The 25,378-nt window shown below is 46.7% G+C and overlaps 1 protein-coding gene across 2 annotated transcripts in view; it reads left to right on the top strand.

Annotated features, from left to right (window-relative positions):
- Positions 1 to 25,378, top strand: part of Glt1d1 (glycosyltransferase 1 domain containing 1) — a 74,339-nt gene that overhangs the window by 31,470 nt on the left and 17,491 nt on the right. For both annotated transcript variants that reach the window (NM_001431733.1, NM_001431732.1), the window contains 4 exon segments: positions 10,309 to 10,404; positions 11,460 to 11,509; positions 22,361 to 22,404; positions 23,265 to 23,385. In NM_001431733.1, coding sequence (NP_001418662.1) covers positions 10,309 to 10,404; positions 11,460 to 11,509; positions 22,361 to 22,404; positions 23,265 to 23,385 — 311 coding nt within the window.

Genomic DNA, 25,378 nt, shown 5'->3' with positions numbered 1-25,378 from the left:
AAATCGGAAATCAGCTCCCCCTCCCCAGCTGCTGTGAGGGCACCCCAAATTCGTTTTCACTCTAAAAGCCTTACCGGAAATCTCCACCACACACTGTGTGTCAGCCTCTGTTTCAGTTGAAAAGAAAAATCCCAGCATTTTCGCAGAAAAAAAAAAATTTCAGTAGCACATTCATCAATCCCCAGTGGCAGCAACGTGGCTGTTCTCGGCTTTACAAATGAACCCCTGAGACCCCACTGCTTCTTCATGTCAGCATGTGGGTACAATTCTTCAGGACCGGGGTGGGGGCCCTTTAAATTGCCTGCCTTAAGGTTATTTCAGTTCCAATATATTACAGGACATGACGGAGGCCTACCTGAGACCCATAATTCCTGAAAGCCGACTGGCCTTTCATCAAACCCCTCAGCTCAGAACTGATGTTTGGGCTTGTAGTCGATTGAGTAACAGGACAGCCAAGAGATTTAAAGTACTCCACCAAAGGCATTTTTCCCTATGGGGCTGACTTGGCTACTGTTGCGTATCATAGTGGACAGTTAGAAATCCAGTCTGTTCAGTATTCATGGGTGCGGGGAGACCTTGGCTGCAGCTAGGGTAGCCAATTACAGGAGGAAGACGGTAAAGCAAGAGGAATTGCCAGGATTTTTCTGAGAGTTTAACAGATTATCCCTATTGGGTTCGTGTCTTGGGGGATAGCCTATTACCCCTTCTCTGGCTCACCTAGGCTTCTGCAGTTTTGGGGACCAGAGATTGTAACTTGATACTTCTTTGACCCTCAGGTGATGAGAACAGAAGATACAGAACAGTGGTTCTCAGCTTTCCTAACGTTGAGACTCTTTAACTCCATTCTTTGTGCTGTGGTGACCTTCACCCATCAAATGATTTCATTGCTACCTCGTAACTGTAATTTTGCTACCCTCATGAAACATAATGTAATATCTGATATGTGGGATATCTGCGACCCCCAAGGGGGTCTTGGCCCACAGGGTGAGACCACTGATTAGGATCTGATACAGGTTCTTGGTGAACAAATGTCCCCTTATAATCTTACAGTTCTTATAGTCACTTGAGATTGGTAGAGCAGGACTTCATGTGACAATCTATATTGGTGAGTCACAGTAGGTATCCTTTCTCCTTGGGGTCACTGGCCGACCACCCATGAAGAAGCAGAGAAGTAGGGTAGAGGGTTCAGTTGGCTGTATGACCGAAGGACTTCTGGAGACAGCTTCAGTGAGATCATTCCATTTTATTATTCCAGGGGTAGGGTATATGAGGGCTCTTAGGGGTACAGACAGAAAGGACTGGCCCGGGGAGTGGCACTATTAGAAGGTGTGGCCCTGTTGAAGTAGGCGTGTCACTGTGGGGATGGGGTTTCAGACCCTCATCCTAGCTGCCTAGAAGCCACTATTCTGCTAGCAGCCTTTAGAACCCTCAGCTCTGCCTGCACCAGGCCTGCCTGGATGCTGCCATGTTCTCACCTTGATGCTAATGGACTGAACCTCTGAACCTGTAAGCCAGCCCCAATTAAATTGCTGTCCTTATAAGAGTCGCCTTGGTCATGGTGTCTCTTCACAGCAGTAAAACCCTAACTAAGACAGGTTGGTCATAACACAGCACCTAATTATCATATGGGTGGGAAGCTAGAGCAGGACGTGTGTGCACATAACTCATTCTTCAGATAAGGGCAGGCATCTCTGCTCAGAGACACCCTCCAAATAAGGTTAGGCAGAGAAAGAGAAGTTACGCTGAGCAAGGAAGTCCTCCATTTTACGCTGAGTTTGGAGAGGTGGACCACGACCTTAATAACAGGGTTCTCCAACAAGTCACCTTAAACCCCTGATGCTATTTTAAAAGAAGATATATTTATTTTTATTTTACGTGTATGAATGTTTCACCTGCATACATGTCTGGGAACCTTATGCATACAGATCATGTAGGAGTCAGGGCAGAGAGCATCAGATCTCCTGGAACTGGAGTTACAGATTTTTCTGAGCCACCTTGTGGGTGCTGGGAGTTGAAGCTGGGTCTTGGGAAGAACAGCCATGTTCCTAACCATTGGGCCATCTCTCCATCCCCCGATAGTATTTCTACAGTGCCCTGCCTCACCCAGGATGTCGCAGAGTTCCTGATGCTGCTCAGTCATGCATCTCCCCGCCCTGGTTCACAAATGACTGTTGCATCCATTTAAAGCAGCAAACCAGCTCTGCGTCATCAAGATTCTGTATGCTAACAGAGCAACTGAGTACCAGTGGTTACACAGATTAAGGATGTGTTTACTTTATTTATGTGAGTACACTATAGCTGTCTTCAGACATGCCAGAAGAGGGCATCAGATCTCATTACAGATGGCTGTGAGCCACCATGTGGTTGCTGGGATTTGAACTCAGGATCTCTAGAAAAGCAGCCAGTGCTCTTAACCGCTGAGCCATCTCTCTAATCCTCCACATGCTCGTTCCTCTGGTGAGGATATGAGTGTCTACCAAACTCCTCACATGGTCAGTGAGGTTCCTAGTCTCCTCCATGTCCAAAGTTGTTATGGCAGTGTTCTGAGATTTTTGCATACCATACCCACATATCTAAAGCAAAGGAACTCAAGGGCCCTCAAACCCAGAACCCCAGAAAGAGGAAGGCTTAGATCCATGAAGTTTACCCTCTTCACTTTTTCCGTTTTTCCACTCCCTTCATTTCCTGTTGCTGTGATCTAACACCCTGAACAAAAAAGCAGCTTAGGCGAGAAAGGGCTCATTGCAGCTCACAGTTCCAGGTTATACCCATCAACGAGGTGGGGCGTGGTGGCAAGAACTTGAAGCAGCTGTTCATACCACAGTCAAAAGCAGAGTGGAGAATGCATGTACACTTACATTCTGTTTACTTTCTTCTCTTCCTACAATCCAGGACTAAGCGCAGGGAATGGTGCTGCCCACAGTGGGCTGGGTCTTCCTACTTGGGTTAATGTCATCAACACAGTTCCCCATAGGTATTTGCACAGGCCAGCCTTTACCATCCCTTGCTGAGACGCTTCTCAAGGTAGACTACAATGTGCCAAGTTGACAATTAAACTAACCATTTTACTTCATTTATATTGCTTAATTACTTATCTCTACTCCTCCTTTCTTCACTCTCTCATACATGTGAGCACACTCTCTACATACACCATTACACTTGTCTCTGCCTATCTTTCTCTTCCCACTCCCCATTCCTCTTCCTTGAAACAAGACCACAGGTAGGCCAGTTTGTCCTTTAACTTGCTATGCAGTAAAGGCTGATCCTTCCCAAGTGCTGGGATTACAGACATGTGCCATCATGCCTCATTTTCCTCCCATCTTCTCTCAACTCTCTTAACCCCACTATGTGGGGTTTCTATGTGGTGGACACCCTAATATCCCAACCCACTCCCCTTCCTTGTTTATTCTTAAGAAAATCCATTTGGTTTTCCTATGAGGTGAGGGTGCTACTGGATCTTCATTCCTTTTTTTTTTTAAATCCCCAAGACAGGGTTTCTCTGTCCTAGCCCTGGCTGTCCTAGAACTTACTCTGTAGACCAGGCTGGCCTCGAACTCACTCAGAGATGCACTTGCCTCTTCCTCCCGAGTGCTGGGATTAAATGCATGCCACCACTGCCCAGCTGGCTACCCAGTTTTATCCAGACACAAGTTAGATACTTTTTCTAAAATCTAGACTCCGGTCAGCATAATACCCTCAGCTCAAGTTTTTCAAGCCTCTTCTTTTCCTATAGTTGAGGGATAGGAGAGGTGCCAGGGAAGGGTATGATGGCCACATCTATGACGTCAGTATTCCAGAAGCAAGGGGAAAGGGTTATCAAAAATTCAAGTCTAATGCAGACCAGCAAGGGTTATGTCAAATGCTGGTACTGAGGACAGGGCAGGAAGCCACAGCAACGGTTAGTGAGCAATTCCCCCGCCTGTCCTCACGTGTGATCAGACAGCCCCATTTAGTTTCTTGCTGGCACTGGATGCCAACACACACACACACACACACACACACACACACACACACACACTGCACTGATCTATATGAAATGCGTGCATACCTATGCTGAGATTTTGTCATTTACTGTGTATTGTAATGCTGAGTGTGGGCCCCCCCAAGACCTGGAGTCTGCCTGTAAACCAGTGACCCTGCCCCCAAGTTATTTCTGATTGGTAAATAAAAATGTCAACAGCCAATGGCTGGGTAAAAGAGACATAGGTGGGGTTTAGGTTTCCCAGACTTGGGGTTGGAGAGGGAGGACAAGAAGAAGGCAGGAGAAGGAAGAAGCAGCCACCACAGGTTAAGGAGTCAAGAAAACATGGCCCCGAGGACTGACCAATTGGAGTTGAGAACAGCACAGGTGAAACACAGTAATAACGGGGTTATCGATAGTAAAAAGCATAGAGGGTAGATATCTGTCCAGCTCTTGTGCTAATGAAAACTTATTGTAAATATAAAGGTTTTGTGTGTTTCTTATCCAGGAATTAAGTGATATAAAGTCAGAAACCCCACGTCAAGTTTAAATAATTTCTACAACACACCTGCGTCTGTCTATGACTGGACTGGGCTCACACCCGCACTCAGCTTAACCTGGTCCTTGAGGGCACGGGCAGGCTGTAGGCCCAAGTTTTGACTTGAACAGTGAGGAACAGTCCCTGAAGCTTTAGGTAGCCTCTGCTTTACCCAAGTCTTGGCGGGCCCCATCTCTCGTGTTTAACCTTTGAAGAACAAAGAACAAACAACACTTTCCCATAAGCCACCAAGAGCTGGAGGGTACCAACCAGGTCACGCACACACTAGTGGGTCTCGATCTTCCCACTCCTGCAACTATTTAAAACCGACCTCATGCTGTGGTGACCAACTATAAAGTTACTTTCGTCATTACTTCATAACTAATTCTTTTATCGTTATGGATGGTATTATAAATGTGTTTGGAAATCGAGGGTTGTCCAAGGGGTCGCGACCCACTGATTGAGAACCCCTGCACTGGTCAGGGTCCAATCCCTGCTCTGCTGCTGGACTCTTGCCCTTGGTTCTCTGGTTAGGGTTTCTGAGTGTTCAGCTGTCTGAAAATAAGCCTTCTATCTACGGGCAGGACGCACCACGTTCTTCTCTGAGTTTTCTTTTTCTTTTTTTTTTTTTTCCTCTAGAAGACGATGAGGCATGGGGGCATGGGATGCCCCTGTCTGTCATTTCTCTAATTTAGTTTCCTGAATTCTCATTGCATTTAATCTCTAGCCCAGCAGGAAGATTTGAACGGCACAACGGAGATAGGATTAACTCCGTCTTTCCCTCTAGGGTCTTCTGGGTTAGAAGGATCAAAATCAATTTAGAGAGTTGGTGGGGGCAGTGTGGAGAGAGTGCACTTTAAAAAGTTGGATAGGAAATATCAGGGCACCTTGCACGTGGTCAGTTTGAAGCATGCATTTTTTTTAATTGATTTTCATTTAAATAACTTATTTTTCAGAGAGGGTCTCATGTAGCCCAGGATGGCCCTGCTGCATTTGCTGTGTAAGGGAGGATGACCTTGAACATCTAATCCCCCTGCCTCCACCCTGAGCTGCTAGCATTGTGGGCATGCATCATCGTCCCTGGTTTAGGCCTCACTGGCGAGTGAATCTAGGGCCTTCCTCCAAGCTAGACAAGACCTCTGTGAATTGTTCCCGAGTCCCATTTTGTAGCTATCTGAGGCAGCTTAAAGAGACAGGAGATAGGAGGAGACAGGATTCTAACCTCCCGATAAATGCCCTTGTGCTGTTGCTGCACAGAGTGAGGGGACAAAAAAAGACAGAAAGAATTGCACTGTGTGGCTCGGATTTCCTTTCTGCAGCCCCTGCCTTCCAGAGTTGCCCCCCTCAAAGCGAGACAGGCTCTCCCAGCATGACTGACACCAGCAAGGTTGTCTATAACCTGTAGAAATCCTGTTTCAAGGGTGAGGTCTTCTATCACCAGACACCTGAAATTCAGAGAGAGAGCGAGAGCGAGCGAGAGAGAGAGAGAGAAACAGAGAGAATTTAAGCTTATTATTTTTTATTTACTTGTGTATGTTTTTCTGTGTGTGAGTATGGTCACATATCTATGCCTGGTGCTCACAGAGAGGCCAGGAGAAGACATCAGATCCCCAGAACTGGGAGTTTCCCGTGGTAGTGGGTTGCTATGTGGATGGCGGAACTGATCCCATGTCCTCTGCAGAAGCAGCCCCGTAACCACTGGAGTCTCTCCAGCCCCTGGAGTAGGTTTTTCATTGTGTAACCACTGTGTGTGACGCTCAGCCGTCATGGCTTCTCGGCTGCCATACGGGGCACATCTTCTGTGAGTTAGAGGCAGCTGAGGTCCAGGGACCAGTCTCTGTCTTTCCGAACCCTCCGGGTCCCAGGAGGTACAAGGTTAGATTTTCCAAGTACCTCCCACCTGGCAACAGGTGCACAATCCTAAAACTGGGCCAAACAGATGTTCAAGTAGTTGTTGAAAGCAGGTGACCCCTTGGGCTGGAGAGATGGCTCAGGGGTTAAGAGCACCCGACTGCTCTTCCAGAGGTCCTGAGTTCAAATCCCAGCAACCACACGGTGGCTCACAACCATCTGTAAGGAGATCCGATGCCCTCTTCTGGTGTGTCTGAAGACAGTGACAGTGTGCTCATCATATATAAAATGAATAAATAAAATCTTTAAAAAAAAAAAAAAGAGCTCCTGAGCTCCCTACATCTAAGGTGTGAGTAGATCAGAGCTGTGTTTTGCTCTGGACCTGGTTAGATTGTCCCTGCTGCTGACAGTAAATCTTGAGTACACAGACTCTTGTACCTAAACATGTTGTTGTACATACGTCTATGGGGCAGTGTGGGATGTATGTGGACGGCATGTGGGTCATACATATGAACACATGGGTCCTGTGTGGCCTCCTGCTTAAGCTAAGGGGCCTCCTCCCTGTTTTCCCCTGTGTACAGAATTGTATTTCCTTTGAAATTAATACACAAGTCAGGGAAGGTAATTTTGATGTCCGTCCCCAGCAGACCTACAGTCTGAGGATCAGATAAACATTAGCCGCTCTTCTCCAGGAACGAAGGCTTAGGCTGCCTTCTCTTTCCGACCCTGCCTCCCCTTAGATTTTATTAAGGAGAAGAGCTTTATCATTTATTAATGACAATCGCTTGACTCCTGACCTTGGATTCTGGTGCCTGAATTCCAATTCTCTGACCTTGAGCCCACATCTGTAGCTTCTGGCTCAGACTTTAGTCAAATCCGCACTCACTAAGGTTTGTCTGCTGGGATTAGCTCACAAGATTCAAAGGACTGGCGAGGGCATATAGAACCCTCAATGCAGCTTAGTGATACTGTCAGAAGTTAATTCAAGAGACCATAGTAACTTTATATTCATTATACATAAAAAAATACATATATATGACATTACCCATTATAACAGTTTCACACACTTATATGATATTTTATCTTATTTTAAATTATGTATGTGGATATTTTTGGGTGCAATGCTCAAAAAGGGCAGCAGGGGGCATCGGATCATCTGGGGCTGGAGTTGCAGACCCTTGAGAGCTGCCACATCATGGGTGCGTGTAACTAAACTTAGGTCCTGTGCAAAAGCAGTAAGCACTCTTAACCACCATGCCCTCTCTCCTGCCCCAACATATAAGTAGCTTGATCAGATTCCCCCTGGAATTTTCTTCCTTTTCTTTTCTCTTTTCCCTTCCCCCATTCCCCTAACTTTCCCTTCCTTTCTTTTTACTTCACCTCTCCTCTCCTCTCCTTTCCTTCTTTCCTTCTTTCCTTCTTTCCTTCCTTCCTTCCTTCTTTCTTTCCTTCCTTCCTTCCTTCTTTCCTTCCTTCCTTCCTTCCGAGATAGGCTTTTGTTGTATAGTACATGCTGGTCTTGAACTCACTGTGTAGCCCAGCTGGCCCCAACCTTGATACTATCTCCTTCTGCTTTAGCCTACTATTTACTAAGATTGAAAGTACATGCCTCATGTACACACGTACGTGTGTGTGTGTGTGTGTGTGTGTGTGTGTACATATTCGCAAGTTGAGTGTGTGGGTAGTGCTGGGGATCAAACCAAGATGTTCACCGAGGTACACCCCTGGCTCCTATGATTGTGCTTAAGGCTTTCCTAGGACAAGACCGTCACTCTTTGCTGTCAGTGTGATTCTGTCCAGAGTCACTCTCGTTACTCTATTATCTGTGCAGATCATGTCTGTCTTAGTTAGGGTTTTACTGCTGTAAGCAGACACCATGACCAAGGCAACTCTTAAAAAGGAGAGCATTTAATTGGGGCTGGCTCACAGGTTCAGAGGTTCAGTCCATTATCATCAAGGTGGGAACATGGCAGAACCCAGGCAGGCATGGTGCAGGAGGAGCTGAGAGTTCTACATCTTCATCTGAAGGCTATAGGCAGAATACTGGCTTCCAGGCAGCTAGAAGGAGGGCCTTAAAGTCCATGCCCACAGTGACACACCTACTCCAACAAGGCCACACCTTCTAATAGTGCCATTCTGGGCTGAGAATATATGCAAACCATCACAATGTCCCTCATGTGCATGTATGACACATGCCTTATGCCACTTAAAGTTTCAAGATTTAGGTAAGCTCAGAAAATGGTTTGTGTGTACACACACACACACACACACACACACACACACACACAGTGCCCATCCTGGAAAAGACAGCCTTGCATGTGCATGGTTTTATGGCCAATTACACAGGCTGTAAATGCTGGTATTTTAGACTAGCCTTTGTGCTGAGTCTATTAACAATTGCCACTAAATCAATTATCTACCGGTTGCCATAAAACACCTCAAGACTTCCTGGCCTCAGACCACTGTGGCTGCTACTCATGATTTTTGTGGGTTGTGAGCTGTTGTGGTCAGGGCTCAGCTGGGCACCCTCCGCCTGTTCCAGGCCTGCCCGATGCTGTTCCCGAAATGTTCACGTGTGCCGGAGGCCCACCTCAGGCCTGGGACCTCACTTTGCCAGGATGAGTCTCTTTACCAAGACTTTTTTTTTTCCCCAAGAAGGTTGTGTGGCCGGATGACCAAGGAGTATCAAGGCCTTTCACAACCAACGCTTAAAGGTCATAGATAGCCACTTTCCTTGCATTTGGTTGGTCAGGAAAGTTCCCACTATCTCTTAGAAGCCAGGAGTAAAACAACCAGCTTCACTTGTCATGAGAAGAGTCACCAAGACTGGTGCCTACTGCTGTCCTGCTTTATAGATATGGCATTTCTAAGCCTTCTCTGTATTATTATTGTTGTTGTTGTTGTTGCTAATTATAATTATTATTAATTACTACTACTACTACTACTACTACTATTACTACTACTACTACTACTACATGTGTATGAGTGTTTAGTCTGTATGTATCCACAGAGGCCTGAAGAGGGCATCACATCCCTGAAACTGGAGTTACAGTTGGTTGGGAGCTACTATATGGGTGCTTGGAATTAAACCTGGGTCCTCTGCCAGGACGGCCAGTGCTCTCAACTACTGATCCATGTCCCTAGCCATTGTCTTTCTGTCTTTCTAAAAGCTATATGGATAGCTCAGTTGGAAGAGTGCTTGTCTAGCTTGCAGGAAGCCCTGGGTTCGATCCCAGCACTGCATGAACTGGGCAGGGTGCTGTCCGCCTGGAGTCCTAGACTTGGGAGGTGGAATCAGGAGGATCAGAAATTCAAGGCCCTTTCCTCAGCTACGAGGCAAGTTTGAAGCCAGCCTGGGCTATTATAGGAGACACTATCTTGTGTGCTACCCACAAGAAACAAAATATAAACAAATGAAAGGGGGGGAAAAAACACTCGCTAAACATACATGTCTACTTTTAGAACTGTTACAGTTTTTTGAGGTAAAGCTGACAAATCCAACTGGCAAATGTAGAAAAAAAAAAAAAAAAAAAAAAAACAGGACGGAGAGACGTATGTGTGCATTTCCTATTCCCAGGGACATATGCTCATACCTACCGTGCATCTGTGAATTCCCGAGTCATGCATAAGCCTCTTTTCTAGCTGCATCAACTGAAACTGCCCAAGTCCTTCCCAGGCCTGCTGATTCCTATCAGTAGTGGATGGGTCAGTCCCACCCTCATCCTTCCCTCTCCATGGCAGAGACCTTGCATTTCATAGCACGGGTAAAGCTCAGGTTTACCTAGGCTTGGAGAAGCCAATGTGCACAGCAAAGCATTTAGAGAACACGCTAGGCACAGGAAGGCCAGTGTGAACTGCTGACCTCTGGTCTGCTTGCCTCAGTGTCGTCACTGTTGCCAGGTAACTTTGCTGTATCCTCCATGCCTACGGAAGTGACCCACGCTCTTATCTCTTACAGAGATCGACCAAAGCGCTGACGACCTGCACATATTCCTTGTCATATGTGGACTCAGACCAGTGAAGGATCCTTTGTACCTGGTGGATGCCTTCTCAGGTATGTGTTAGGCCCTCCTCAGTGTGTGGATTTGCAAGTAGAGATGTGCCTTGGCTTTCTGATCCTACTGGGTGCTCCCAGCTGGCCTCCAACTCTCAATCCTCCTGCTTCAGCTCCCCAAGTGCATGAGTTACAGCGTGAGCCAGCTTGCCCAATGGGAACTTTCCCCCACTTTGTTCACTGCTTTTTTTTTTTTTTTACAGTTTTCCTTAAAGATTTATTTATTTACTTATGTATTTTATATATGTGAGTTCTTTGTTTTGATGAATAGCAGAAGAGGGCCCTCAGATACCATTTCAGATGGTTGTGACAATGTCAGTGCTGGGAATTGAACTCAGGACCCCTGGAAGAACAGCCAGTGCTCTGACCACTGAGCCATCTGTCCAGAGACTCTTGTATCATTTTGTTTACAGCGGGTATTTGATAGATGCTGCTTGTGCATGCTGTGTAAGCACCGCACCAATGGTGCTGCATCCCCAGTCCTTACCAGTGTTCACTGCTTATAAGCAGACTGTTCCAAGGTGATCGCTTTGGAAACAGCCAGTAACGGTTTGGTAACTTATGGGTTTAATATCTCTGTGTAGACTAGCAGCTTCAGGTGTGAAGGATGTCAGACAAGTTGGAAATAATTATGAGTCTAAATTAATTTTGAAAAAAAAAAATCTTGCCAGTGTTACATGTGCATGCAGTACCTGTGGATACCAGAAGAGGGCATCAGATCCCCCAGAATTAAAGTTGAGGGCAAATGTGAGCGGCCATGTGGTTGGGGGGACCTAAATTCTGATCCTCTGCAGGAGCAGGAAGTGTTTTTAACCACTGAGCCATCGCTTCAGTCCAACAAGAAACAATGCTTTAAGTAAAATGCCACATAGAGGCGCTCTAAATAAATGAAACGCATCCTGGCTAGCGTGAATGAATGCTAAATGAGCCAAGAGGACAAAACTCACCGTGGAGTAATTTGTAGTTAAGCTGAACTGTTTTCCCAGCTGTGGCTTGAAGCCACGCTCACTCCATTCTAAGTATTTTTTTTTTCTTCTTTTCTTTTCCTTCCCAAGAATGGCATCAAGAAACACCCAATGTTTACATGGTGATTGTAGGTCCTGAGGTGAGTTCATGGGCTGCGAATGCCTATCTGATGGCTGTTTTATCTTGACTTTGCTTGAGAGAGAGAGAGAGAGAGAGAGAGAGAGAGAGAGAGAGAGAGAGAGAGAGAGAGAGAGCGCACAAGCGCGAGTGAGCGAGCGCATGTGTGCGCGCATATGCAGTTTCTACTTGGACCAGCAGAGGGCACTGATCTCCTACACCTGGATTCACAAGTGGTTGTCAGGTGCCCAATGTGGGTGCTTAGAATGGAGCTCAGGTTCTTTGCAAGAACAATCTGCACTCTAACCGCAGAGCCATCTCTCCAGCATCTCTTCTGTTGACATATAAAGCATGTTCTATACCTGGAGTATATTCCCTTTCTCTTTAAGAAACTAAAGTAAGTTTGCTCTTTTGTGCTATGTGCACACGGCAGGGTGTGCGTGTGTATGTGTTCATGTATCATACACACATGGAAGTCAGAGAACAACCTTCAGGACTCTTTCTGTTGGGTAGGTCCCAGGGATTGAACTCGGGTGTCAGGCATGGTGGTAAGCACCGCTATTGCTAAGCTCTTTCCTTTGGCAGATAATTTGCCTTTTTTAGAAAATGAAAAGTATGAAAAAAAAGTAAGGGGTCGGAGAGATGGCCCAGCTGTTAAAAAGCACTAGCTACCTGGGTTTGGTTCCCTGCACCCAAATGGCAGCTCGCAACCACTTATAACTCCAGTTCCAAGGGGTCGTTCAATGCCCTCAGGTTCTTTAGGCAATGTGTACGTGTGGTGCACATGCATACATGCGTGCAAAACATGTATGCATGTAAAATATGTTTAACAAATGAAAACCGTCTGGGTTGTATCTCAGTGGTGGAGCATTTCCCAAACTCGTATGTGCAGGGCCTTGGAGTCACTTCCCAAAACCATGTGGGTGACATGTGCTCACATGCATGTTCGCAGAGAGGGGGAGTCGGAGGGGGAGGGGAAGGGAGAATGAGTTCAGACCAAAGTTAAAGATTATATCTGCTGATCTCTTACATGGCTGATTTACTGTAAAGATTACAATTAATTCAAACTAATTTACTATGGCAAAGGATAACTAGATAATTCTTATGGGAAAACCAGTGGGTCGTGTAAAGAGGAACTTATTTTAAAATATAAAAGACAAAAGTTTATCTAAGTCAGGACATAAGTCACACTCTATGAATGGTCCAAAAATAATGATTTCGTTTGCCCCAAGTGGTTTGGAAAACAAAGTGTCCTCTGTGCTCCTAGCTGCAGGCTTCATGTGGCTTCTGTTCCAGGCTTTCCGCTCTGTGTCTGTACCCTCTAAACTCCTCTGCTAAAACCCTTTCTTACAATGAGACGAGATGAGGCCTCTGGGAGGGGACTGGATCCAGGGGATGAAGGGAGCCCTCATCAATGTGATCAGGGTCCAAATAAAAGCCCCAGGGAGTTACCTTCCCTTTTTCCTTGTGAATGGACACAGCAAGAGGCCACCACCTATGAACTAGGAAGCACACCTCAGGGGATACCCAGCCTGCTAATGCCCTGGTCCTGATCTCTTACCTCTGCAACTCCCTGCTAAGTTTGTAGGTCACCCAAGTGATATGATAGCACATCGAAGGAGCGCCCGGGTGAGCAGAGACAGATGCATCATCTGTGGTGCTGAGTGGAATTCTCACCTGTGCAGTATGAGCCACCGCCCCACCCCCACTTTGGTTTGTTTGGCCAGATGGTAACAGGCAAGCTGGGAGTGTTTGCTAACAGACATCCTGACGGAGACCAAGGAAACTAATGTATATGAGTCCATCTTGGTGAATCAATGAGATTATTGGTGACGATAGCATGGAGGTCTCAAAGGTAGCCAGATACATCATCCACCTCCCCAGCCCCAAGCCTGGGTGATGATACACCCCTGGGGCCTCCTGCCCAACTTGCAGGCAGCTCCATTAAAGAGTCCCCTCTTCCCTAGCAAGTGCTTCCCTGCTTCTGCGACCTCAGGAGGCCCAGTGAGTCTAGTGGCTTTCTTGTGTCTCCCCCAAGCCTCCACCCAGGAGGAAATGCTTTAATCGGAAGCAACCAGATTCCCCATCATCCCATTCATCGAGCGGCTGGCCTTGTAGTGTTCACTCGCTCCTTCGGAAACACGTCCCACAGTCTAGTGACTGCTTTTTAGTTTCTCAGAGTCTCATCTATTTGTCTTGTTTTAGTGCCCTATGGGCCTTCCCAGCATGCACAGCTGTTCTCTGCATTCTCCCAGACTTTGGAAATAATCATGTTTACCTCCTTGATGAGGGCAAGCTGCTGCTAATAAAGACAACCAAGAGGGGAGGGGCTGGTAAAAGGGCTCAGTGGGTAAAGGTGCTTGCTGTTAAGCCTCATGGCCCAAGTTCAATCCCAGGGATCCACATAATGGAAGAAAAAAACCAATTCCCAAACGTTGCCCCACAATACGTGAGCAGCCAGACATATAAAACAGATTTAAAATATACATTATATACACATACAAAAACTGTGCGATCATGTCAGAGGCCACAGTGTCACGAGATCTTGTGTTAATCCCATGATATAATGCATAATATGACAGACATTAGAAAAATGTCTTAAACGCAGTCTTAAAAAATAAATTCCAACACTTTAAAAGTTCAAAGTCTCTTTAAAATATCTAAGCCTCTTAGCTGTGGCTTCCTGCCAAATTCCAAACAAGTTACACACTTGTCATTTTAGGCGGGAGGAACCAGGGCACAGTTAGCATCAGAGCAGAGTGAAATCAAACTCCAACTCCAGTTCATTCATTGTCCAGCACCTGGGACCCTCATGGAAACAGGCTCTAAGGCGTTCAAGCAGTCCCAGCTCTAGGTTCTGTCAGGGCAGCCATACAGCCTGACCTGCATACTCGGGTGAGCCACCCCCCCCCCCACCTGCCACTGTCCCTATGTGGTCAGTCTGTTGTCTGGCATCTTCCATATTCTGGGGTCTCTCCTGCATTTAAGGCTTCATTCACCCTTACTGGTGGTCTCTCTCATTGCCAAGTACCCCCCACTCCATTCCCCTCCTCTTCCTTCCAACCCTCTCTCTCTCCATAGATCCCTCAGTCCTGAGGTCACCACTGCGCCTTCACCAATCCTTTCTTCCTAGTCTCTGTGGTTTTTTTTTCCCCCGGAGCTGAGGACCGAACCCAGGGCCTTGTGCTTGCTAGGCAAGCGCTCTACCACTGAGCTAAAACCCCAACCCTGGTTTCTGTTTTAGGACTGTGGTTCTCATCCTTCCTAATGCTGTGACGGGTTAATACAGTTCCTCCTGCCGTGGTGATCCCCAGCCATAACATTCTCTTCATTGCTACTTCATAACTAATTTTGCTACTGTTATGAACCATAATGTAAACATCTGTATTTTCCAATGGTTATAAGGGACCCCTATGAAAGAGTCATTTGACGCCTCCCAACCCCAAGTGGTCTCAACCCACAGGATGAGGAACGCTGTTTTGGGGATTCTGACCCTGCCTTATGGTATCAAACCTCAGATTCTCTCCATGACCCTTCAAGCCTAAAGCCTCAATAGCTGAGGCTATACCTCCACCAATGGCCTCCTGACTCTCCGAAGGGACTCAGCCCTGCCACAGGTTGTCCTCATAAGTCCCCTACACCCTCAAACCAGGACCATAGGGGAAGCTCTCCACACCTTACTCAGTTTGACTGCCAGCTCGAGCTGCAGCCGCGGCCTCCGGGATCACAGTTTCCGAGTGCCGACCCCACCTTCTAGAAGGTGTCAGCATTGCCAGAATGAATCGCTGCTGACTTTTCTGTCCCAGAAATCCCAGACACCAGAGACTTGCCATTTTAAAACCTCACAGGAAGGACTGGTCCTTCTGGTAGAGTTTCTGAGAGACTCTCAACCTCTCCTCAGGTACCTGGAAGCCGGGTCTCCATCATCTATGCTTTTCTCAGCCTTATCTCCAACCTCCCACAACGGCAGCCCAGCAAATCCTCAATACTCAATGGCTCCTTCAACCCAAAGCTCCCAAATCCTTCTACAATCCTCCCACCAAAGGGGGGGGAAAAGGCCAGCAAGATGCAGCTCTCTGATTCCAGCCCTTGTTTGTTTTCTGTTGCTGAGATGAACACCATAACCAAAATCAACCTAGAGGGGAAAGGGATCATTTGACTTACAGTTCACACAGTCCATCACGAAGGGGAGCCAGGGCATAACGGTGCAGAAACTGAAGTAGGACCAGCAGCCATGGAGGACCGAGGTTTCCCACTTCCCGGCTTGCTCAGTTTGTTTTCTTATACAACCCAGGACTGCCCACCTAGGGATGACGCCGCCCACAGTGGGCAAGGCCTCCCCCACGTGAATCAACAATCAGGAAAATGCCTCACAGACTTGTCCAGATGCCAATCTGATGGAGGCAGGTCAGTGGCTCTTCCTCCCAAGGCCTGCCTGGTTGGTTGCTTCACTTGAGATGAGATTCTGCAGTGATGATGTTACTGGCTTGGGTCCAGGTCCTCAGATACGCTTTTCTGACCTCTCAATAAAAAACATATTTTTTTAAAGATTTATTCATTTATTCTATATAAGCACACCGTAGCTGTCTTCAGACACACCAGAAGAGGGCATCAGATCTCATTACATACAGATAGTTGTGAGCCACTATGCGGTTGCTGGGATTTGAACTCAGGACCTCTGGAAGAGTAGTCAGTGCTCTTAACCACTGAGTTATTGCTCCAGCCCCCAAACTCATTCTTTGCCATTCCCAAACCTCTACACATCTGTAACGCTCGTGCCCCCTGTGCTCAGTTTATCCTGTTAAACTTTGTTAACAAGGAGGAGCCTTAAGCCACTTTGTACTTGACTTTGAGTGTTTTCCGTGGTATCAAGGGCTCCCAGGCCCATGTGTCAGGACACATTAAAATTCTTATTTTAATGGCCAAAGCATACAGCGCATCAATGCCCACCCCCACCCTCCTGAATCTTCCTGTCTAGATCCTGATATGACTGTACTTTTCTTCTAGTCCATTTCTTACTTTCTGCAGAGCTCGAGGCTCAAATAGCACTCAAGTGGGATGCTCCACAAGCTTACTTAGCTTTTCCGGGTCATGTCCTATGGCTTGTTGCAAAATTGTATCAACTTGGCTAGATCAAGACCCGGTGAAGCAGAATCCAGCCTGCCGGTTACTGCGGAGTCACTGCGATGTTCAGCAGCGACTACCTCTGACTCCTTCCGGTAGGAAGTTTCCGAGTGCCGACCCCACTTTCTAGAAGGTGTCAGCGTTGCCAGAATGAATCGCTGCTGACTTTTCTGTCCCAGAAATCCCAGGCACCAGAGACCTGCCATTTTAAAACCTCACAGAAAGGACTGGTCCTTCTGCTAGAGTTTCTGAGAGACTCTCAACCTCTCCTCAGGTACCTGTAGGACTACTGGAAGGAGTGTTAGTAGTGTTAGTCTCTGGTGAAGACACTGTGTAGAGTCACTGATATGCCAGTGAGAGAACATCAGAACAAACAAACAAAAAGGTTCCTAGCCCAAAGCCTGTGTGAGAGGACATCTTAAGAGCTCAACGAGGAATTACTGGGAACACTGAAATGCCTGGAAATGAGCACGAGACAGCTCATTGGGACAACTGTCACTCAAGACTGGGTGCCTGAGATTAAAAAAAAAAAGTCCCTGCCACTTTGCCTTTAAGACCTGCTGTTGTGGGCTGGAGAGATGGCTCAGCAGTTAAGAGCACCCGACTGCTCTTCCAGAGGTCATGAGTTCAATTCCCAGCAACCACATGGTGGCTCACAACCATCTGTAAAGAGATCTGATGCCCTCTTCTGGTGTATCTGAAGACAGCTACAGTGTACTTATATATAATAAAAAAAATAAATCTTTAAAAAAAAAAAAAAAAAAAAAAAAAAAGACCTGCTGTTGTTCCAGGTTCAGGAAGATGATGTTAGGGTGTCCTCTAATAGGGAAAGGACTGTCCTGTGAGGCCACTCACCAGACCCTGTTCAGTGGGGAGAAGGGAGAACGACCAGGAGCAGGATGAGATGCGGGGCTGAACAGCAAGTCACAAAATAGAACAAAATCCCTAACTGGCTATGTATACACACATTTTGTTTTTAAGGTTTATTTTATATATATGAGTCTTTGACCTGAGTTATGGATGTGCAGCACATGAGTGCCTGGTGCTTACTGAGGTCTCACTACCATCACCTGATGGCCTGTCGGTTAACTCTGCCCCCTCTCTGGGCCAGACCTGCCTCTGTGTTGTGAGAAAAGCTGGATCGTGTGACTTGTCTGAAGGGTAGTATACCCTTCATTGACTTTGGTGATAGTTACCTGACTGCTTGTAACCACATGCCTCAGCTTCCCCATCCACAAAGTAGGAATGATTAAGACAGGAGTACCAGCTTCCTGGTTTGCTATTAGTGAAAGTGAGTACTTCCTGTCCTTGGGGGAGTGTCCTGGGAATACTGAAAGCATAGGGGTCATTAAAGCCAATGTTCCCTTCTGCTCTTGACTGCCCAGATCCTGTTCTATCTAGCTACAGGATGCTCTGAATTCAGCTTGGTTTTTTTTTTTTTTTTTTTATTATTGTTGTTATTATTACTGCTCCTTTGATCTCTCAGTTCCTCTGTTTGAGAGAAGCACTTGTTCCTGCTCACGGGGCATCTCGTACAGTACCTTTCCCAGCACTTTGATGAGGCGTGCTGGAGGCGGGGGAAGGGGAACGTTTGCTTTGGGCATGACAGCCTAATGACTTCCCCAGTACCTTCTTATAGTAAAGATTATTTCCCCTAAGCCCTAGAGTTGAAACAATATCTTTTGTTAGGAAATAAACAAGCTTGGAAGGAGGAAATGAGAATTTTTCTCTTGTTGTTTTCAAAGCTTCCCCCCCCCCCCCTTAAAAATTTCATTAAATAAAAACATCCACTCCTCCTTTCCTCTTTATCTTGTGTTTTGTTCCACTCGGCTTCACTAAGAGATTTGAAATGAACTGATGTGGAAAGGAAAGCCAGAGAAAGCCAGCGTCAACTGTAGCTTCATCTTAAGACTCGCTCTTCATTCCTTAGCTACTACATTCCGGCTTTGTATTCCAGCCATCTCGGAACTCGACTTGGATCCTTGACAAATTATCTTTCCCCAGATAGTTCATCTTGAGAGCCAGTGCATGCTAATAAAGACAAAAAGAGGATGGGCTGGCAGAAACAAACCCATGGAAAATTTTAAGGTGAAAATTAACATGTAGAGTGAAAGGTTTTCCATTTTGAAAATCTGTGTGTGTGTGTGTGTGTGCTCGCACAAAACATGATGCATGTGTCTAGAGATCAAAGGACAACTTGCAGGAAGGTTCTTTCCTACAGTATCCCAGGTTGGGGTGGGAGGTGTATCCCCAGGAACAAACTTAAGTCATTGTGCTTGGTGGCAAGCACCTTTGCCCATTGAGCCATCTTGCCAGCCCAGAATGGAGCTTCCATTGGAGGGTTGACTTTTACATTGTAATATGCTAGGGTTGTGCTGGGACCTGGTTGCTTAATATTTTGAGCACGAGGCCTCAGGGTGGGAAGTAAAAAGAGAGTTGTCATGCACAGGACTGTTCTAGTCACTGCATGAGAGGCAGGGAAGGAGACCACGGCACAGTGGAAAGAGAAGTGGAGTTATCTCTCATAGATGGTGTGGCAGGTAGCAGGCAGGAGTGTTGGGTGAGGGTGCTGCTTCTGGCCAGGACAGTCAGGGAGAGTGAAAGGTAGGACACCAGCTGCATCCTGGAGGATGATCACTCCTAGAGACTGAGACACAGGATGGTCAGAGGGAGAAGAGCGAGGAAGAGTGGCAGGAAGGGATTTTATAGTCTGCATGCATGTGGACATGCGTGTCTGTATATGCGTTTTGTGTACATGTGCTCACTGCATATGGGTGAAGTTTCCTGTGGAGGACCATCTACTGCTTTTGTCCTCGTTGTTTTGAGATGGGGTTTGTCATTGTTCCAGGGCTGCTGACTCCAGGAAGGTTCAACTCCTTTCCTTCAAGCTGGAAATATGAGCATGCACTGTAATACCTTGTTTAAATTATTTATTTTACATGTATGGGTGTGTGCCTGAATATATATATTCATGTTTATACTTACACACACACACACACACACACACACACACACACACACACACACACCACTTGAGTGTAGGTGCTCCTGGAGGCCAGAAGATGGTGTCAGATCCCATGCAACCGCAGTTACAAATGATGGTTTTGAGTTGCCCAGCATGGATGTTGGGAACCTGACCCTCTGCAAAAGCATCAAGTTCTATTAAATCCCTGAGCCATCTCTGCAGCCCTGACACTTAGATTTTTAAAATGTGGGCTCTGGGGATTGAACTCCGGTCTTTATGCTTACAAGGCAAACACTTTACCAACTGGGCCATCTCTTCAACCTCTGTCCCTTGAACTTTCTAGGAGTTATCTGATGAAACTAAGAACCAAGAGAGCTTGCCTTCCAGCCTGCCCAGACTAGAACACTGGGACTCTGGTGAAGTTGTACAACCTCTTTGAGTCTTCCTGTATAGAAGTGTTTAGTAAGGACATTGTTGCTAGTACTAAGTTAAAGGCTTTGAAAGGCTTAGCACAGGTTCTTCTGGCTTAGGTGGCTACCGAGTATTAATTATAAACAGTTACAACAGTAGCATTTCTTTGTTCACAGCTGTGAGCTCCTCTTTGCATAGATCTTTCTAGGGAGAATTACAAATTCTTATGCATTCATGTTTGATATAACGTAGCCCCACAAATTTCCAGCCACATAGTGGTCCCGGGGATGCCAGTAAGCCCAACACCATCAGTCCTTGAGCAGGCATCCTAGCAGTCTGAAGGATTCAAGGCCCAGCACAGAGCGCTTCCTGTCAGAAGAAAGCGAAACAGAGTTTCTAGACAAAGGCTTATATCACCTGGCATTACAAAGCTAGCTGTTCCGCACTTGCTTTCAGCTAGCCAGTGAGCTTGTAATTCATGATGGCTATTGGCAAGGCGTAAATGAGAACAGGAATTGATTCTACTTTCTTTGCAGCCTGACTGGAGCCACAGTCAGGAGGGACTGCTAGCCTCCGGAATTCCTGAGCTCAGTTCACATGCTTGCTGTGTCTTTGAAGCAAGGTCTAGGCTTTTAAAAAAAAAATTACGTTTTAAAAATGTATTTATATTTTTATTTGTGTGTGTGTGTGCATGCAGATGGCATTGAGCCCTCTCTCCGTTCCTCCTAAAACAAGTTTTCTTTTCTTTCTTTTTTTCTTGAATCACAATCTCATTGTGCATCTCCAGATGACTCGATACGTAGACCAGGCTGGCCAATCTTACAAGAGATCCACTTGCCTACCACCACCACCCCCGGGGGGGCCCCCGCCCCCTCCCCGAGGGTATTGGGATTAAAGGTGAATGCCACCCATCATTCCTGGCCCCTGATTTTAATTACATTTATTTACTTATTTTGGAGGAGGCAAGTGTGCCACGGTGCATGTGAGTCCTGGAGATGCAACTTGGGTCAAGCTTGACAGCAAGCCTCTTTACCCACTGAGCCATCTTTAGCTTGCTGACACTAGAATTTTGTGTTGAAGAAAGCATTTTCCAATTGTTTGAAAATCGTATTCACGGTTGATAATAGTAGTCAGGCAGGAGAGACACCCAGGAACCAATCTGACAGAGTTTTAGTCAGTCAGAGGTAGCCTGTTAGAAGCTTCTTCCCTCATCTCGGAGAAGAGTTTGTGGTGAGTTCAAAGGAGTTTGATGAAGAACTCTTCCGCCTCAAGGAAGGGAACTGACCTTGAACTCTGTATGTAGCCAAGCACGACCTTGAACTTCCGATCCACTTACCTCCACCCCCAATGCTGTATCACAGGTGTGCGCCGCCAAGCCTAGCCTAGCAGAATGTTTTCTGGATCCGCCTATGTTACTCCATAATGTAGTCCTTTCTCTTTGTGTCTGAATAATACTCACATGGATAAACACGTTTCATTATTCATCAGCTGAAGGGCATGCCCTTCGTTTTAAAACTGTGCTTCTGAGAAGGCTCCTAAGAGCCAGCTTCAGTTCCATGGGCTGCTGTGACGAAAAGGCTTCCCACTCACTTCTTTGATTGCTTTTTATGACAGATTCCATTGGCATCGTTAAAGAAAGCAAGTCTTTCCCTGAAGGAAGGATTGGACAGTTAACTTGTCCTGTCTGTAGGCACTCTCCACTGTCCTTTGAAGCCCTGGGGTTTGCCTGGGCTCAACGCCCACAGGGCGTGGCATACACAGACCCCGCCCCCTTCTCTTATCTTCCTTGTATAAGGGCTGGACTTAGGGTGTTCCTCTGTTTCTCATCTATTCTTCCTTTCCGAACTATTGGGTGGGCTCTGATCCTCGTAGGATTCCCATTTTGAGGTCTTAGATTTAGGTCAGGTTTACCCCAGCCCCAGACAAAGTCTTTCAAATATCCCAGGCTGGCCTGGAGCTTGCCACACAGCAGAAGATGGCCTTGAACTCATGATTCTTTTGTCTCTGTCCAAGTGTTGAGGCTTGCATTATCACATCTGGTTTATGCAGTGTTGGGGGACTGAACCTAGGGCTTTGTGCATAACAGTTGCTCTACCCCACCCCATCCCACTTCCAACCCATCCCAGCTGGAGAGTCGGATTTTTAAAAATAATTGTGTGTGTGTGTGTGTGTGTGTGTGTGTGTGTGTGTGTGTGTAAGCCATGGTGCATATATGAAGGCAGAGGACAATCCATTTGGGAGTCAGTTTGCTTCTTCAACCATGTGAGTTTCTGGGGTCGAGTCTAGGTCCTCTCACACTTTTGTAGCAAGCTGAGCCATGTGCCAGCCCAAGGGTCAGACATTTTATGTGTTTTTTGTCCCTCTTTTTTCCAGGTAGATCCAGTATTTACAAGGGAAGTGAAAGACCGGGTAAGGAGGTAAGAGTACCGGGCAGGCGGTATCTTGCACACTAGGAATCCTGCATGGCACAGCGAGCAGTTCAGGAGTCCCAGCTTACCAATCCCAGACGCTGCTCTAAGCAGGTTGCAAGTGCAGCCTCCTAGAATGTTCTCTGTGACCTTGCAAGGTCATGTTTTGGGTTCCAAGATGGAGGTCAATAAATGGCCGCACTCGAAATGTATCTCCCTAGTCATCTGGGGGAAAGGCCAGAGCAAAGCACTTTGTTTCTAGGTAAGGGTCTTGCCGCATATCCCAGGCTGAAGTGGAACTGGAAGCCTCTTATATGACAGTCCCTAGGGGCTTGCCTCCATAACTGACTTAGTGATGATCACTTGAAGACGATTATTTTTTTAGCTGATGACATTGGGGAAAAATGTAATTGTTTAAAATAACGAAGATTTGGGGACTGGAGAGATGGCTCAGTTGGTTAAGAGCATTGACTGCTCTTGGAGGGCCCGGGTTCAGTTCCCAGCACCCACAAGATGGCTCACAGTCACCTGCAATTCCAGTTCCAGGGGATCTGCATGCCCCATGCAATGCAGTCATACGGTACACATACGCACGTTTAGCCAAACACAGATACACCTAAATAAATCTTAACAAGGATTTGGAAGAACGAAGGGACTTACTCGTGTCTGGCTGATGAAGGTGCAGACTGCTATAGTCTCTTTGGAAATGACGGATCGGCGTATCCGTCTAAATTGCATCTTTTTTTTCCTACCAGGAACAAAGGACCCAGTTTCAGTCGATATACAAGTTAGGTCTTAATTGGTCACATAAAATCGTGGGAGACTATGAGGAGGGTCTGAAACAGCCGTGCTACCTCTGCTCTTTTCAGGGCGTCAGGGGTGCGACTGATCCGAGAGATGTGCCAGGAAGATCTGCATGCAGTGGTGAAGAGCTGCTTTGCGCTGGTCAACAGCTCAGTCTCCGAGGGAATGTCAGCCGCCATCTTGGAGGTAACTGCAGCTCGAATGCCCAGGATGTGGTACCAGATTTCTCTTGCTCTTCTCCATTTTTCTTAAAAAGAATTATTTCAAAAATTTTAAGTTACGCGTATGCACTTGTGTCTGTGTGGGAGTACATATAAGTGAGTGCAGTTGCCAATGGATACCAGAAGAGGACATCTAGATACCCTGGTGCGAGTGTGAATTTTCATCAATCGCTCTGAAAATGCGTGACATGGCCTTGTGTCATCTTCGTGTCCATCAAAGAAGCCAGCTCTACTCTGTGATAACTGTCAGCCTCGGTTGGGTGCTCAGTCCCAGCTACTGGGGAAGTTCATTGCTCCCCAGCGACTAACTTTCAAACCAGTGTAGAGAAGGTGCCCAATTGTTCTTCTATGTGTAAATACACATTTCCCTCCTCACTCCTATTTCTTTTTTTTCTTTTTTTCTTTCTTTCTTTTTTTTTTTTTTTTTTTTTTTTTTTTTTTGTGTGTGTGTGTGTGTGTGTGTTTGTTTTTCGGAGCTGAGGACCGAACCCAGGGCCTTGCGCTTGCTAGGCAAGCGCTCTACCACTGAGCTAAATCCCCAACCCCCTCACTCCTATTTCTTAAGAAAAGGTCAAGGGCCTGAAGTCTGCTGAGTGTTTTTCTGAGCAGCACACCCAGCTTTCTTTGTGGAGTAACTGCTGTGGCACTCGGCTTGCCTCAGAGGAAAGGCAGCTGTTAGCAATTCTTGAAGTGTCCATGTGGCCTGCCTTTGAGAAGGCAAAATAACCTTTGGGAGACGGCTCTGAATGAAGTTGATTTTAGGAGGAGTGGTAAGCATCCCTTTTCAGAATCCCTTCAGATGGCCAGCGTGTTAATCACAGAACACATGCCCATCACTGGCCCAGGAAGTGAACTTTTGGCCTTTATGAATCCGATTTTCTTGAGCGGGCAAGTACAAAAGCCCATTGGCTAAGATACACACTTCTCACCAAAAACGTGTCAAGAGCAAATGTCAGCTGGACGCACAGCAACCGGGTGCTTATTGCTAAAGATCCGACAGGCCTCTCCCATTCAAGCATACTGTGGACTTGAACCATGCCATCCACCCCCACCCCCAATAGAATTGCCATAAAGGAGGGTGATGGAGAGATGGCTCAGTCAGTTCAGTGTTTGCTGTGCTGAGTCCAATGCCCAGGACCCTCAAGAACATCCAGGCATGATTGCTTTATGAGTGTAATCTCAGGGATGGGGAAGGCCGAGAGGGGAGACGGCTGACCCCCCGGGTCTGGGAGCCCGAGGCCAGTGAGAGACCTAGTCTCAAAAAACAAGGTGGACAGTTTGAGAATGGCCACTCCAAGTTATCCCCTGTCTTCTACACATCCGCACATACCTCTCCACACACAAAGGGTCTAAAGGGCTGCCTTCACTTTCCCAGTGTAGTCAACACGAAGACAAAACCAGGTCCCCAGGTTTTGGGACCTGGGTAGAAGAAGAGCTATGATGTAAATAAAGCTAAAAGCAAGAAGGAGAATTGCATGACCATAGCCAGTCATGTTAGCTCCAGTGATCGAAGAACCCTGAAGGACCCTGTAAGAGAGTTTTAAAACACTTATGCCGTTTGGGTGCCAAAGTGTGTGTATGCGTGTGGGGGGGATAGACTGATTTTATGTGGGGGCATGGGGCAGGACCATTGCTTATTCTTTGGCAAAGCCAAAGCTGTTTTTCAAGTGTCAGAACTGGAAAGACTTGCTAAGGGCATTTATTTGGGATGTGCAAGCTGCCGGATGGACGTGAGGAATTTTGCAAGGGGCTGGGTGGTCTTTGCATAGAACTGACCAAACTCACCCAAACCTCTCTGCTCGGTTCTGTGAGTATGTATGAACACCTTCAGGTCAAGTCGTTCTCCCATACTAGCAGTGATCACTCGGGGGTCACCTATGCCACAAAGTCGCAGCCAATCCTTCTCTGAGAATAGAGATAGGGCAGTCTGACCCAAGCTTCACAAGCCACACCTGCAG

The sequence above is a fragment of the Rattus norvegicus genome, chromosome 12 (genome assembly GCF_021556685.1).
Source record: "Rattus norvegicus strain SHRSP/BbbUtx chromosome 12, alternate assembly SHRSP_T2T, whole genome shotgun sequence".
In the NCBI taxonomy this organism is placed as follows: Eukaryota; Metazoa; Chordata; class Mammalia; order Rodentia; family Muridae; genus Rattus; species Rattus norvegicus.
The sequence above is the reverse complement of the archived record's forward strand: the minus strand, read 5'-3'. Positions and strand labels throughout refer to the sequence as shown.